This window comes from Megalops cyprinoides, chromosome 17 (assembly GCF_013368585.1).
Source record: "Megalops cyprinoides isolate fMegCyp1 chromosome 17, fMegCyp1.pri, whole genome shotgun sequence".
Classification (NCBI taxonomy): domain Eukaryota; kingdom Metazoa; phylum Chordata; class Actinopteri; order Elopiformes; family Megalopidae; genus Megalops; species Megalops cyprinoides.
Window position 1 is genome coordinate 28287325 of NC_050599.1, and position 16445 is coordinate 28303769.

Here is a 16445-nt window from a genome sequence, read left to right on the forward strand (position 1 = left end):
CAGCGCTGCCAGCGGTTTGTGTGAGCTCACACCAGATGCTGAGTGTTTCTGGTGAATGCGCGGCATCTGCATAGACAGGTATGCACAGTTCTAATTGCCTGCTATAAAAGGGTGGCACCTTGGCTACATAGGAGGGAATGACAATCTGCCCTGTTTGTGGCAGGTATGAGCTTGCACCAACAATTGGAGCAAGTCAATGATCACAATCAGTGAAGGGGAAATGAACTATGACCTACCATCCAACTCTGTCCCCAGCCCATCCATTACACTGCTGAAGTTTACACACCTACTGTTACACTGGCTTACTGTCACTTAATGACTCATTATTAACTCATATATATGTGGCATGTCTTTTCTGTCATAATGCTGGAATTTTGGTCAACATTTGCAAGGGGAATTATTTTGTAGTTTTTCCCATTTCCCTCTGGAAACACTGTACCATCAAAACCTATTTGGAAAAGGTGCTATATTAAACAAAATTTGATTGATTTACAGGTTTACCGCTGACCTGTACAGGCAGTTGCATAGTGAAAGTTCATTTGCGAGAAAATCTTCTCCCTGTTGGCTCATAAGGCCCAGGATAAACTATTCAGCTACACTTCCACACACCTTCACCCCCTAGACCCAGACATCCACACGTGGGTGAAGTTACTGTTCTTCCTTCTTTTATTAATGGCTCTTTGAGCCAATGAGATGCACAGTAACAGGTCTGGTGGCAGGAGTAGTGTGACGGAGTGCCGTCACTACAGTTGAGTATGCGCTCTGACTGCCATACCAACGAGCCTTGCTCTTTGGCGTCGTGGTCAAAGTGGCATGGTTGGTACCCTGTAGACCTGGGTTCTAGGTGGTGTGTGAGCTGTACGAGGGACCCCCAGTTTCGGTTGACCCTGGTGTGTAAGGGACCCCAGAGATGGGTGAAGCACTGGTGAGTGGGGCACTCTGGGATGGGAGAAGTATGGCAAGAGAATGCGTGAGGGACGCCATGGTGCGTGAAGCGCATGGGCGCGTTTCCCGAAGGGGAGGGCATTTGCAGCGAAGGGCGAGGGGATGGGACAAGTGTGGATGTGGACGGGGTATAGAGAGTATGCACTGACATCACTTTCCCACTGGAATACAGTTGCACTGAGTGGCAAAACATCCTGCAACATGGCTGCCTTTAGTAGGGGAAACTGCGAAACCGGGAGTAAAACAAATGATTATCTGCTTAAATTAAAGGCAGTTGGACTCGACAGTGATCCTTACAACTTACCAAAGAACCAGCAGTCCATGGACATTGACATGTAGCCAGGAATCGGGTTTCCTGACATTTATATGTACCTGATTTTGACGCCGACACAAAGCAAAGCCTGAAGGCATACAAAAGCCGAGACATTCTAAAACGCTTAACGTGGCTTAATGTTACAAAACTGCGATCAATGATCACGAAATTTCTCTCAGACATCTCGGGTAGGGGGGGGTGGGGGGGGGGGGGGGGGGGGTCTGTCTTACCTGCATGTGCTGCTCTTCTGCATGACTTCGGCCCTGTGGTACCCTGAGAGCTTGCAGAATCCGTCATTACTGTACACTACAGGCCACTCAACAATCTGCGCGTTCCCAAGGAGGAAGCTGGTTTCTGCGCCAGAGAGAGGAAAGAGAACAGACAGCTAAGACATTGCATGCCATTCCTTATCTTTTATAGTTTTTTTCACAGAGAAAGCCAGCAGGGCTGGGATGGAGAGGCATTTCCTGCTAAGAGAACAGAGTTTGTTAGAAGGTTCTGGAAAGAACTCTATAGTCAGTAAGCGAAAGAACTGCTGCCAGAGTGCCTCAAAGCCCCATCACCCCTCACCATATGCCCCCGGCCACAGGTGGGCATTGTCATCCATTCCCAAAAAATAATGAAAAAGAATATGATAATATAAAAAAAAACTATCACATAAAATATACATACCAAGTGGCAAAATATACCACATATTCTACTATGTTTACCAGTGCCACTTGCAAATCTACAATTTTATGCAAGTATTATAAAACACATTGTAAAATACAACACACAAAAATACATGTAGAGCACACTAAACATCCATGGAAACAGATATCTGTAAGAGCAGCATCAAATGAGATATGTATTTGGTGATGGATTTATTGTAAAAATATTTTATTTGATGTTATACAAAGTTATCATATGTGAAAGTCCATGGCTGGTTTTACAACACAATTTGAGCATATTCTGACATACATTGAAATATATTACTTATGTTTTTAATTTGTTCCTGATCAGGCTGTGACTTACACTATATTCTGAAATAAGAGGTGACATGAGACAAAGCCATAGGAGGTGTTGGCTTAGTAAGTGTCTGTGAATGAAGAGCCTTCATCTGCTCCCCCAAAAGTATTTGTGTTTAATAAATTGTAGTTAAATGTTATATGTGTGTAATAAGGATCTTTGTCTTACAGTTTGCCACTTTGCAACATCTGAGCTCAATTTCAACAACTGCATTGCTAAACAGGTTAATTCTTTAATTGCTGATGGTCAGTCATTGTGTGAGATTATCTATTTGTAGTTGGGCAGTCATTGGGCAGTCAAGACTCACCTGCTTTATCAGGGGCTTGTTAAATACAGGCGTATGAGTGAGCTGGAGTCACATTTTTGAGCAGCTGGCTACATTCTGGCTGGTACCTTTGTCTATTGATCTTATAAATAATTTATTTGCTTTTTTTTGCTCTGTCTATATTTTTTGTGAGAAGCCTCGGTCAGCCTCTTCTCACAGTCTACAGTTCCATAGGAAAGCTCTGGTTTGTGGTAAACCATATATAACACCACCACCCCCCCCCCCCCCTCCCCAAGCCCCTTCTTATGGCTTTCTCATCTGTGTATGAGGGGAGGGGCTACCCCGTCATTTTTTCAGTACCAGAAATGCTTGTGCCAGGTTCTCACATCAGCTCCATGCAGCAAGTACCTCTCTCAGCTTGTACAATCAAATGATGCAGATAAATTAACTGCGCTGATTCCCTTAAATGGGCTAAACCCATTACTGATTATCATAATAAATGACTGTGATTAATGTCACAAAATATCTTGTAATTCCTACAAAGCTTTATTTGCTTGCTTGATTTGTGATTACATGGATCTCCCATATGTACACAAGTTAACATTTTCACTCATTGTAAAATTGCTTTCATTAGCCTTTCAAATAATTTGCTAATGAAAATGTTACCGGTACAGCACAATTTAGTGCTTTCATGCTAATCTCACAGTAAAATTAAAATGAGAATCAAATACAGGTACGAGCCCAGTTAAGAGGAACAGGCATGTGAAAATATGTGAGTTTTACGTCCAGACTAAAAAGATTCCATAGTATCCATGGGTCCCATATAGTTTTGGATTGAGCTCTGACGCTGAGATGAAGAACTCCTAGCAGCTTCTCCCCCTCCTGTTTTTAGCAGCATGGGGGATCACCAGGAGATCAGCTCCTGCTGAAGGCATAGTATGACTGGGACCATGGGGGGTTTGAAGCAGAATGTGATGCCATGCTGTAACAGGGCTCTTAACAGGTGGTGTTGCAAGTTCAAATCCTGTGCAAAACACAGTTGCTGTGCCCCTAGAGCTAGACACCTGACCTGAAATGACTCAAAAAATATCCTATCCAGTCAATTAAACAGAAGATGTGCAAGCTATGTTTGTTGCTCTAGATAAGAGTGTGTAACAGCAAAGACGTGATAAATATGGTCCAACCTTAGATGCAATGTGTGACACTTTTCAACACAACTCATTTCAACACATTTTGCTGCCACACCCAGAACACCTTGCTCTGTCCAACATACAGAAAACTCTAGCCCACTACAAGAGGGTACAACAGGTGGTCATGCTTTCAGCTCCCCTTGCACCGCCAGGTTGATCTGGGTTCAAGTCCCACACTGTGACAATATGAGGTTCGCAGTGCTAAGTCAACCTCAATAAGCAGAATTGCAGAGGCCAGCAAAAAACAAAAAAACAAAAATAGAAATAACAGACTCATCTTCAGCTAAGTGCAAAAAATAGAGCATCCAAAAGTACACGTTGGAAGCTTCAGGAGAAATGGGGTCAGGATTGGTCATATTGTGCTCCTCTTGCGCGTGAAGGAGCCCCCACCCCTGCCGCTTGAATTGCCTGAGCAGTGGTGCATTCTCTGAGAGGCGAGCGAGATGCCGACTGGTCCACTCAGAGACAGGAAGTCTGGCCCCCAGGCGCAGGAAACAAGGGAGTGATTGACATGGCAATTAATGTGACTGCTGTGTCTGTACCCTGTGTCCCCTGCCCCCCATGAGAGGGGGTGGCCCATGGATGTGGCTGGAAGGGAGGGCAGCCACGCCTGTTTAAAGTGCTGTTAACTCATCACCACAGAGCCAGGGGATTTCTCCTGGCTCGAGGGGGAGTGATAGGGGGTTGAGGTGAGCTAGATTAGGTTAACTGACTAAAATAACTCCCTTCCCAAGTAATTCCTTCCCCCAGATTGTCACTATAAAAGAGAACTGGTTCTCAGTTGACCCCACCTGGAAAAGTAAAGGTTAAATAAGAATGTAGGGGTGAATGATTAGGGGTGACTGGCGTGTCACCTGCTGTTGTCATGGGCGTATGTTGTATGACTCTTTTTCCAGCGGTTACTGAGGTTACACTACAACCACAATCCTCTGTGCAGGGTGCCATGGTCACATTTAGAAAACAGGATTATGTTTGGAACACCTCAGGTTGAATGCATAAAAGTTTAAAGTAATGCTAACCCTGACGAGAACACCGGACACCACTTTTTAGCCTGTGCATATAAGCAAGAGGTTTTCCTTTATCATTTGCTTTGCCACAGATACCGCCACAGATACTGTCATTTGCTTTGCCATTGAACTGCATAAAGACTTCACCACAGTACAACTGGCACAATTTAACACCCACCAATGTGTAGTCTTTAGCAGGGGGAGGTGGAATAAAACTTGATTATCTGGTGCATGTAAATATGAATTATGTGTTACTGATTTGTAGAGGAAGTTAATTAATTATGTCAAAATAAACTGCATGAAAATTAAAATAAACTAAACAATATGTATTCATTGCTGTTAGCTGGGGACACTGCAGAGGGCCTTGCACAGATGCATGGATCTTTACGTCATCTGGATGGAATATCACTGCACTCATACTATTACACTGATGCATCCACATAACTGTAGGATTATCAGGTTTTCCCAAAGTCAGTCCAGAACTGATGTCCGTCAACCAACAGATTTTATAATTGACCACTGAAAGTCATCTATGTGACTGACGTACTCAGTATTATTGGAGCAGTGACCCTATCATTAGTAGACAGAAAGATCTCAGAATTTCATCCAATAATACTGAATAAATCACAAATCTGACATATAATAAGCCTATATATCACATTCAATACTACATATATCTTCCAAGGATTGCCAGTAGGGAGAAGATCACATGTTGGATGCACTGAATTGAGCAAAGGGTTAATGTCATGCCGTTAAAGGCCATCAGGGTTGTTTCCAAAATTACCGTGTGTCGTGTGGTAACGCCGTACTGAGGGAACACTCACTCAGCGCACAGCCAAGCCCACAAGCCAAGGCTGACAAAAGCTCATTGTTGGGGTGATGAATGGATCCATATTGCTTTGGGTGAAAGACACAACACATATCAGTTGTTTGGCCTGCGTGTGCATCCCACATGTGATACTCTGCAGCTGTCTCTTGTGGCTCTGAATAGGGACTGTTTGTCCTTTCAGCCCTGTGCGGGCTCAGCAGCACTGTCCAGGTAAGCAGCAGATCAGACGTGGAGGGAAAGCAGAGCACATCCATAGGTGTAGATATGTCGAGCCTCTGAGCGCTGATCCTAGTTTAATATTCATCTTCTTTACACAGTAGGTCGTGGGTTGGGATTAGTGCAGGTAACTGATCCTGGATCAATCGTTTTGGACAGATAATACCCAGAGCATTTTTTTCATACAGACTTGTTTTCTTACATACAGCAATTCCCACACATTACTGCTATGCAGAGCTGTAATTAGGGGCTTGGCCTGACTCACAGGGTTTCAAGTTTGAATCCCAAAATGAGGCATTGCTGTTGTGGCACTGGATGAGGTGCTGAATGATAACCTGAATTAAATTCAGTAAACCTGAATGGCATCAGTAAACATTTGACATTAAAAAGGTTGTGTGAAGGTTGTGCAAGGCTGTGTTAATGTTATGTAAGTCTCTGTGAATAAAAGCAGCTGCAACATAATAACAAATGTAACAGTAAAAGTCAATACCCCTACCCTGGCTGTTGTTACAGCAATTGGTGTATGAGCCCCTCCCGTTTTGCATCCATTTTATGGTCTTTTGAGGCGTGTTAGTGTACTTGCCAAACCCATGAGCTTTGTCCTTACATTTTTATGAGCCCAAATTCAATTCCAAATTGCTCCAACTGAGATAAGTTATTACAATATTATTATGATTACTATTACGAGGATTGTTATATAATCATCATAATCATTAGTTATAACAGTAGTATTAGTGAGATGAATGCAGTTGTGTTGCATTTTTATTATTAATATTAATATTAATACTAATATCCCACTCTCTAAAATCCAGGAGGTTGGCAGAACAGGATTCAGCTGGCAGTACTGCCAGGCAGACAGGTACTGACCACAGATCAACAAGAAATAAAGTCTAACCTGACCCACCAGAGCACCCTGGAAGACCCCTTCTGACATAGTCTAGCTCTTCAACCAACTCCATACTGTCTCACTCTCTCTCCTTCCCACCCTCCCTCCATTTCTCTCTCTCTCCCTGTCCTGCTCCCTGTCCTCCCTCTGCCTTTCCCTCTCCCTCGCTCCTTCTCTCTCCCTCTCTCTATATCTATCTGGAATTCTTTTTCCATTTCTCTCTTTCTCCTTCTCTCTCTCTCTTTCTTGCTCTCTCTCTGTCTCCCTCCTTCTCTCCACCCTCTCTCTCTCTTTCTCTCCTTACAGTTCTAGCAGGACATGGCCTTTGTCTGAGTCAGCACCGAGATCCATTAATCCATCGGTGGGAGGCGATCTATAGCCGATGAACGCTAGGCAGAGCGGTCTGGCGAGTCCTTTTCTCCCTCTTAAACGAGCCACTTATTTCCGATAGCCCCGCTTGCACGGCCGACTGCTGCTCATCTTTCAGCTGGAGTGTCCACAGGGAAGGGGGGCAGTCCACCCTGCCTGTTTGTTTGTGACTTCATCAACATGACAGGTCCTTCCATTCCATGGCCCATGATATGAAAGACACTGTTTGACACAATACCTGACTCCACCAAGCAGAGACAAGGCCACGCACAAGAGGCTGTACCTGCATGGAAGGGCATTCGATCAGCAGGGCTTTTAAAAGCATTGTGTGAAATAAACCCAGGGAAGGTGTCTGGTTGGGCAGCAAATAATTTGTAAGATAGTTTCATAGGGTTCATTGATTTGGTATACATTTAGAAAGTCAAGGACTCTCCCTTGGGTTTGGATTACAAACACTAAAGTACTTTATCAGCAAACTAATGCTAAATGTCAACAGGTAGCAGTGTGGCATAGCAGTAAGAATCCAGAGGTTGCAGGCTCATTTCCCAGTTTCCCCACTGAAGTTGCACCCCTGGGTGAGGAGCTTACCTGAACTGCCTCAGCACATATCCATCTGTAAAAATGGATAATGGGTCAAACATGGTAAGCTAATGCCTGCTATGCAAATGTAATGTAATCTCCTGAGTCTCTTTCAGCATATCTGCCATTAATCAGGTTTAGTAATCTTTACTAGCAGAGTTTTTGCCCTGTAAATTTGGTGGTGGAATGGTGCTCCACTTCATTCCTACCCAGAATGACCTGCAGTGGGGTCATCTCTCTGAGCAACATTCAATATGGCTCAAAACATGCCATGGTTTTTGCAGATGCTGTTATCCAGAGAGACTTAAAAATGCATGCAAGTGTCATGAAAAGTTGCACAAATATAAAACCACTAACCACATACGAACAAGCGTTAGTGCCAGACATAATGCCGAGATCATAATTGCGTGCCGGAATCAACATATAAGTGCAACACAATGTACATGACAGAGGGACTATACCATTCCAAATACAATGCTAATGCATGCCCTGAAGTAAACCTCCACATAAATAATTACACATAACCCTGAAGTAAAAGAGGTGGGTTTTCAGCCTGTGATGGAAGATAGCCAGTGTCCGAAGAAGGAAGCTCCTTCCACCACATAGGGGTAAAGACAGACAGTCAGTGAGACCGGGATGCAAGGTCACGAGAGGAGGGGTACATCCAAGCATCTTAAAGAAGCGGAGCACAGTGGCGTGGCATGCATAAGACCTACTTCATCAGACCACAGAGGGCGAATTCAAACAACCAGCACACTCTGAGCGACCCACAATAACGAGCATGGAAAAGAAAACAGATTAGGGACGATGTCACTGACTGATGGTTGTGTAATTGCTTACAAGCTTCTGACATGATGCACTTTATGTCTGTGTGAATGGTAGGCATATGTTAATTATCCAGTGTGCTCATTCTCCTCGCACGTACATTAGTGACGGCTGGAGGTAACTGAGTGGATTTCTATGGAAATATGGCTTGATAGATGAAAACAAGCGCTTCATTATTCAGATGGCCATCAAATATTCATGAGGAGGAAAATGCAGTGCTCCATGTGGTTTTGGTGTTGATGCAATGCACCATGGGTAAATAGAAAAATTAGCTCTGTCAGCTTGTCATAAAACAATACAGGTACAAACTAAAAATGTGCTTAATTTCTCATTAGGGATTCCCTTTATTCATTGTCTCTCTCTCTCTCTGACAGATAAAAATCAACTTCATTGGATGATCTAACATGCTGAGGACTGCATTACAAAAACAAACGTACAAGTGGGAAATGGATAACCCTTAATAACACAGATCATGATGGTATCAAAAAATATGGAAATGTTCATATATATATATGATAATAATGAACCAGTGTTATGACAATCAGTGTTAAGTCTATCCATCTCTCTCTCTTTTGCATTTGCTCCTTCTGTCTGGGCCTGACAGTTTTCTGTTTTGTAACTTATTGGGAATCACGCTCCATCATCACACACATCAGTTTCAGAGTTCTATAACAGCATGGGCAAAAGAGGAAAAAAGTACAGTGATGAAAAAAAATTCAGAGCAATCTCCCCTGTGCTGAATGTAGCTACTGCCAAAAAATCAATCCTGTGGTGGTGCAGCCTCATGGAACTCGAGGACGGCCGTCACTTCATCACTACCCAGGCCAGGCTGTTTCAGGACCCACAGTTTCCCCTGGCCCTGCCAAGCATTTTGACCAACGCCAACACTTGTTGACTGGCCATTCTTCCTATTAGCAGCTTTGGCCTCCTAAAATATGAGCTGCCTTCCCCCCCGCATAGAGGGAGCTGGAGTTGGGTTTGTAACACTCTGAAGTGCTGTTGCTACCTCTTTTATACAAGGCGGCAGTGGTTGACAGACTAGACTTCTAACTAAAAGCAGTAGGATTGAATTCCAGATGGAGTCTTATTGGTGCCCCCTTGGAGCAATGAATATCAGCTGTCTACATAAATGAAATGTAAAATGTGAAAATATTTGTGTTGCCCCAGATTATGCGGAATGTATGGCAAACGAGTAATAATGCTAAATTTAATATTGGTTGAATATTCTTCACCTCCCATTAAGATCAAAAAGGGATCTGGCAGAAATTGGCCTTCCAACACCCTTGCTCAAAATGTCTGCACTTTCCTTCACTGAAGAGTAAAGTGGGGTCTGTAGTGATTTAGTAGTGATTAGTGCAGTGATTAGTTATACCAAGGTGGCTGTAAGGCAGAGCTAATCATCTCTCAGCCTCAACAGTGGCCACACAAAGACTAGAGTTAGTTAAACTAACCTAAAAAGTGAACATGTATGCTCTTTATGCAAACAGTTAGAGTTGTACACTCATCCTGGAATAGGGCTGACCTTTTACATTAAACATTTGAGGTTGGGATCGGGGTAAGCATACTGATCCTGGTTGAGAACAAGTAAGAATGTCTTTGTCTGAGCTTCCAGTGCTCATCCTTAGCTTGTTCTGTGACTGTGTCCTCAGTCACCTGACTTACATGGTCATTCTACACACTTCAAAGCTTCTCAGCCACAACACATACAGTATAAAGAAATATACTGCCATCCAATACTATGATGTGAAAAAGCTTTGGATGAAACATAACCAAACATGTGTGTGTATGGATCAAATAAATAACAAAAGTAAGAAAATCATATACATGTATATGAATTGCATGGTAAATATGCAACTCATTTTGTTCAAGTGTGGCTCATGTTTCATAAAAATGAAAGAAACTGTAGTGAACTGGGAAAAGTAATACACTTTCTTGATCAAAATAGCCAACAGAGACACAGAAAAGGCTTGAATATTGGCAGCAAGCAGGAAAAGCAAAAAGCAACGATTTCCAATTGTTCTCCCCCAGACAGTACTGCTGCAGAACAGTAGCCTTGCAATCGTTGTTGAAACATTGCAGTGATGTTGCTGGGCAGACCAATAAAGACATCATCACAGAAACAGCACAGAGCAGCCCCTGGGGAAGCCACCCCAGCGCACGAGTGGGGCAGGGCAGGGCGTAAGGCGATAGGGCAGCAGGGGGCCCTGTGTTTTTCTGTGAGCTCAGGGGTCAGAGGTCATGGGGCTCCTACGTGCGGCTGGCGGGCCACCTGTCAAGGCAGATCAGGAGCGTCATTCTGCACCAGGCCTTGGACCCTGCTTGGGGAGAACCAGGTGGACCACAGGGGGTGGGGGACGGGGGACCAGGCAGCCAAGGAGGCCAAGGGACTGGGGTGGTAACCAGATCAGACTGGTGCCCTCGACCGTGAGAACCAGTGCTTCAGGGCACGTGCCCCCCCCCCCCACAACTCCAGCCTCCCTCCAACCCCCTCCCCCCGTTTCCTGACCACATTCTCCCACTGAGTCCTGATCACATCACCCATGTGATGTAACACCACACCCGCTGCGGTTCTGTGGAAGGAGTGGTGTAGCATCACAGTACTGCAGCACACACCAAAACACAGCTGAGAGAAAACCACTGTGTGCCACAAGACAAACTAACTTACAGCAAGACAAACACAGCCTTCAGTGCATGCTAGACTGACTACTCACACTCTACATAGAGCATCCAGCCATGAGATAACACATGAACTACTCACATCAGGCTTCAAATGCTGGCAATTAACACAAAAGTCATCATCAGTCAAGTCAGCATTCATAAAGGTGAGCTTAGAAACCCTGCATAAAATAAAACATAACTCATACATAGTGTACATTTTCCTGCCCAAAAGGATGTCTGAATGAAAATGTCCTTGTGGTGAGTCATTATTTACACAGACCTGAAGATTCATACATTGCCTGGAGAGAGAGAAAAAAGTATATCTTGATCACTTGAATATTTGCTTCTGGGAGCTGTAGAATATTTGAGTACCAAATTAATCGAAATAACCATTCCCAATGCATAACAAATGTAGAAGGCCTGAAAACTGTATTTGCCATGAACTAACTGAATATAGACATCACAACATAAGCCAAATAAACCAAACTGCATTTTAATGTCTGACATAATGCATGACAGGCAACAAAACATAAATTATTGCCACTTTCAAGCTTGCAACACAACTGTATTAATAAAAGGACAAGCAAAGCCCTGTGGTTTATAGACACAGCATATAGAAGATGGAGGTTTTTCCATTCTCTCCTTTAAGTTAAGGTCAGCTTCTTTTCAGTCATCTGTGGTGCTTTCATGTTTTTCACAGTCAAGCCTCCCTCTACCTTCACTCTGAATCTGTCCCATGCTCAGATTTCCAGTCTAGAGTGTGAAGTCGAGCAAAGCATCGAGATCCAAAGTCCAGCCCTTGTAGCGTTTAGAATTTCAATCACACCATCAGCCGCTACCAGAGGATACGGCCGTGAACACAAAAAGATCCATATATTGATTTCCGTGGTCGGTAATGCGCTCAGTATCGAATCTAAGCTTCAGGTAACGAATCCATTTGCACACCGGTAATCGACGAAACCCACCCAAGGTAATTTATTGTCATGTCTCCTCAGGTGCCAGGTCTCACTATATTCCAACAGGCGGTTTACATTTAGCGTCATTCGATGTGGCCAACCGATTAGATACAAATTATAGACAGAAGCTCACCAGGATGAGAAACGCGACCTCTGAAGCACTGAAACATACATAATCATACAAACAAGCGTATGTTTCTGTGTTCAAACACTACACATGGAATTTAAGGCACGGGTTGTATTATGCGCCATTCTGATTTTACAACCAGGTAACTAGAAGGTTCTCACGCCTCACCTGCACGCATGTTTGAGTGGGTGTAAATTTCAAACCATGGCATAGAGCTCTGAGCGCGACCTGGCTCCCGCATTCGTTAATCGACAAAGTCCATGTTTGTAATTGTTCAGATGTCCAAATCTGACCTCTACTGGTGAACCCCGAATATGGACGTTTGCCAAATCAGGCTGCGGTCTTCCAGAGGTCTTCACAAAAGCAAACAAATCGACACCCTTTCCAAAGGCACAAAAACAGTCCTTGTGAGTCACTACACAGCAACTCATATGGCATTTGTATTCAGGATTAGATTAAGACGCAGATGCTAAGGCTACCTTGTACTTGTGGTATGTATATTCCACGATGTTTCAACGAAATATACACCGGGGCATCAGACACAAGCGGCGATGAAACACGTGCGCTTCTTTTCAACGAGAAACAACTAAGTACGGCGCTGTCATAAACTTAACGGAGAAAATTTATGTGCATTGTCCCTCCATAACAATAATATCAAGGAGTCGTTGTGGATATTTATAATAATCTCGTAAAAGTGTTTTGAGACTCGGAAAATATTCTCCTATTCGTAAAAACATTACGTTTTGCGCTCTAAAAGTACACATTGTCCCCAGATCACAGCCAGGCTAACGTCATCTAACAAACTGGAGTTATTTTATTCGAACTACCCATGATATATGGCTGTTCGTTCATGGTAAATCATGACCCGACTGGAAATGCAAAATTAGAAACTCAATTAATGGATGACGAAAATGTAATGGTATAAATTTGAGTGATCCTAACAGCACGACGAAACTGGATTAAATACTTTACCTGCGCGAATGATACGCACAAAATTATAAAGTTTGTCTTCTCGTATTTTGCCTCCATTGTTAAAACAAAGAAAAAAAAACATTTTGTGTCATAACTAAAATGAAGTTTTACACGTCCTCTCCCTGATCTGTCACTCCATTCAGCAAAAAGAGAGCCACGGCCAAACTGGTCGCTGCGGAGTCGTACTGACCAAAATATGCTAAGCTTGTTTTCATTTTCCAACTCAACCATTAATTACTGCCCCATTTCCAGAGAAGCTTGACAATGAAGAATAGAGTGGTGCTTCAGTGTTCCGTTCCATCCCCTAGCCCAATTCAAACGGCCTATTTTACACAGCATTTCAATTTGGAATGAAACTTGACTTTTTTGTAAGACAACAAAAGAACTTCATTGTGACACAGTCACTTAGTGAAAATACGTTGAAATTTTTTGAAATAAAAAAAAATTTGAAATTTTTTGGACATAAATTATTATTGTTCATAAATTTGGAAGGAAACTAAGAGGTTTTATTGAGACTTTGTTTTCATACAAGTTACAATGGTATCGATGGCTAACTGTTTATTTATGTGATTTTTTTTTCCGATTTAGAAACACCGTCGTTTATAGGCATAAAACTGAAATTTACTTTAAAAACGATTCAGACTCATCAAACTCACACGCATCACATGCCGTAATAATTTCTGTTCATTCAGATAGTACTGTACTAGACCAAATTAAAGAGAAGCTATCTAAAGCAAACATATTTACATTACATTCATAACCTATTGAGACAAACAGAAGCAATAATATATTTATTCTATTTAATTTCGACAGATTAATATACAAAAGCAGTCAAATATCAAAAGTCGAAAATAATGAACGAATAACCTTAACCTAATTGTTAATAATAATATTGACAACGACTTCGTGAGCTGGCATTACCTGACAGACAGTGCAGCGCTCTCTGGTCAATTGGCTCCGCGTTCTAGATTGCGCAACGGTGGTACTGCAAGTCAGTGGACATCGCATTTATAAGGAAACGAGCAATGCACATTCATACAGAATCAACGTTTACAATTTTAACTTTTTATTCCTCCCTGGTCCTCGGGGGGAAACAAAGACCCAGCCGCAGCGCAAGAGTTCCAAAACCAGAGAAGCCTCTGATTACAGTTGCAGCGTGCCCACTCTTTCTCCGCTCTATGGGCCTTTGACGATGGCATCTTCAATTAACTGCAATTTACCGATAACACTAGCGATGCTTTCGAACTTTTGTAAACAAACCACAAACTCTGATCCGTGAAGCTCCAAACACGAGTCAGGGGAAGAGTTCCATCACTGAACATTCCCCCTAAAACGTCATTAAACAACCAGGCAAACACTTAAATTCCTTTTTTTTTCGGTCGGCACTTGATCTGTATATTTAAAGCGAAGAGACTGAGGTCTTACCACTTGAACGTCTGACAATATTTTCCAAAAAAGTGTTCTGCGGTGCCACCAGCCCTCTCTTTCCCCCGTGCATTCTGCGGTCGGGCAGTGTCGGTCCGGGTCGCAGGCTGTTCTAGAGCTCGTCGCGATAGTAAAACAGTCGGGATGGGTATCTGTCGGCGGGATGGAGACGTTCATGGTAACGCTGCGCAGTGGCTGGTCGAGGTCCTCTGTGCCACAGGCACGAGCAGCTCTGCAATCTGCCGGCTCCCAGGCTGAGCGCGCCTGCGCACTCGCGCGCGGGCGCTGCATCAGAGTGGCATCGGAATTTCGAGCCCCAGTTGAGGTGCCAGGGAAATAGCTGCGCGCAACAACTGCAACTGCTGGGACCTGTCGCATGCGATTAAACAAGAGGAAGAAAAGTGCGTTGAAGTAAACATTTCATTCAAAACATTTCATTCAAAATATTTTGTTCGACGGCTTGTTTCAAGATGCTGCATAAAATGTGAGCTTTGATAACGTCTTAGTATAGTATCTTCAAAGGTGATGTTCTAGCTAACGTTATTGACAGAGTAAAGCCGAGCTGCGAATGATGTTTTAAGCACTGTAACCCTCACTGCGGAGAATGTACACCTCAGTCCTACTCGAGCGGCACAGGAATTTGTGAGAGTTCGGGGATCGCAGATTTAAACAACCAAGCCCGGTGCTTGGTTGATCTGCTGTATCTGCGCACCGATATTAGCTGGTTGACAGGGCGCACGTCAATCATGCGCTACATATTTCCATTAGTTTCCAAGAATTTTGAGACAGAAGCCTTTGGTTAACATCATTTATGCCGTGTTCCCTAATATATAAAAAGGTGCCCAAGAGAATAAATAAGGGTTTTCTCGCTATAAACGAAACACATGCATGTTTTATATTGTCCGTAGTTCACAAACAGTCCACAAAACTGAGCATAGTTTCCATTAATAGAAAGGTACGGAGGGTCGGTTACCGAGTCAAGAACCACCCACCTAGCCAACTGCAATTCGTTTTTATTTTATTTTACTTTTTTTCTAAAATATGTAGCTGGTGTACGTAGGGATGCGTATACGTAAGAATGTGTGTATGGTGATTTATGCAGACATTATTTGCCCATTCAAAAACATTTGCCATAAGTGCTAAATACAAATATATACGCTTTATTGCTTGTGATATTCCTCTAGCAAAATCCTACATATTAATAAAACATTAATAAAACTCATCATCACCCTCATATTACAAATGATTTGTGTTCAAAGGGTGGATGAATAAAAAACAAACCCAGAAATATTAAATCAAAGTCTCAAAAGCATCATAGATTAATAATTCAAAGTTATCTCCAGCTGTGCTTCTACTGTAGCAATATACCATGGCAACAGAGGCAGCCCATACCCAGCGCTAGTGCGTATTTTTAACAACTGTATATATTGAAAGAAAAAAGTCATAGCGCTGTACCAGACGACTCTATTGGCTTGGCACACTGAGAAAAACTCATCTAAATAACAAAATTGGGGCTCAAATTGAATCAGATTAACATCGGAAGCTTTGTTGTAGCCCAAGCCATTTCCTGAAATCTCTCGGAATAAGTTTTTAGTCAAAAATGTATTTTATTTACATTAACAAAAATATTTTTCCTCGAGGACAGTTAGAAGCGACATGCATTCTGAATACGAAAGGTCGCTCGCTCCTTGTCAGAAAGCGGGTTTGATAAAGCGATCTGTCAAGTCAGATTAAGAACGGGTAGTAATGTCAACAGCTGCAACAATGATCTGAAAGACATGCATTAAGCAAAACGCAGCGCTCGGTGATAGCGTTTTGCCGTATTGGTTTTCTCTGGCTCTGCGCGTGAAACAAGATTCCGCTGTCCTCGCCTCC

General features: G+C 42.9%; 1 protein-coding gene across 2 annotated transcripts in view; it reads right to left on the reverse strand.

The window, feature by feature from the left end:
- The window catches only part of LOC118792114 (potassium voltage-gated channel subfamily H member 5-like), a 92577-nt gene extending 77766 nt beyond the window's left edge, over positions 1 to 14811 (reverse strand). For both annotated transcript variants that reach the window (XM_036549827.1, XM_036549826.1), the window contains exons 1-2: positions 14571 to 14811; positions 1489 to 1612 (exon numbers count right to left, since the gene is read on the reverse strand). In XM_036549827.1, the coding sequence (XP_036405720.1) occupies positions 1489 to 1612; positions 14571 to 14643 (197 nt within the window). In that variant the 5' untranslated portion in view covers positions 14644 to 14811. The remainder of the gene's footprint in view (positions 1 to 1488; positions 1613 to 14570) is intronic.
- Between the last annotated feature and the right edge of the window lie 1634 nt (positions 14812 to 16445).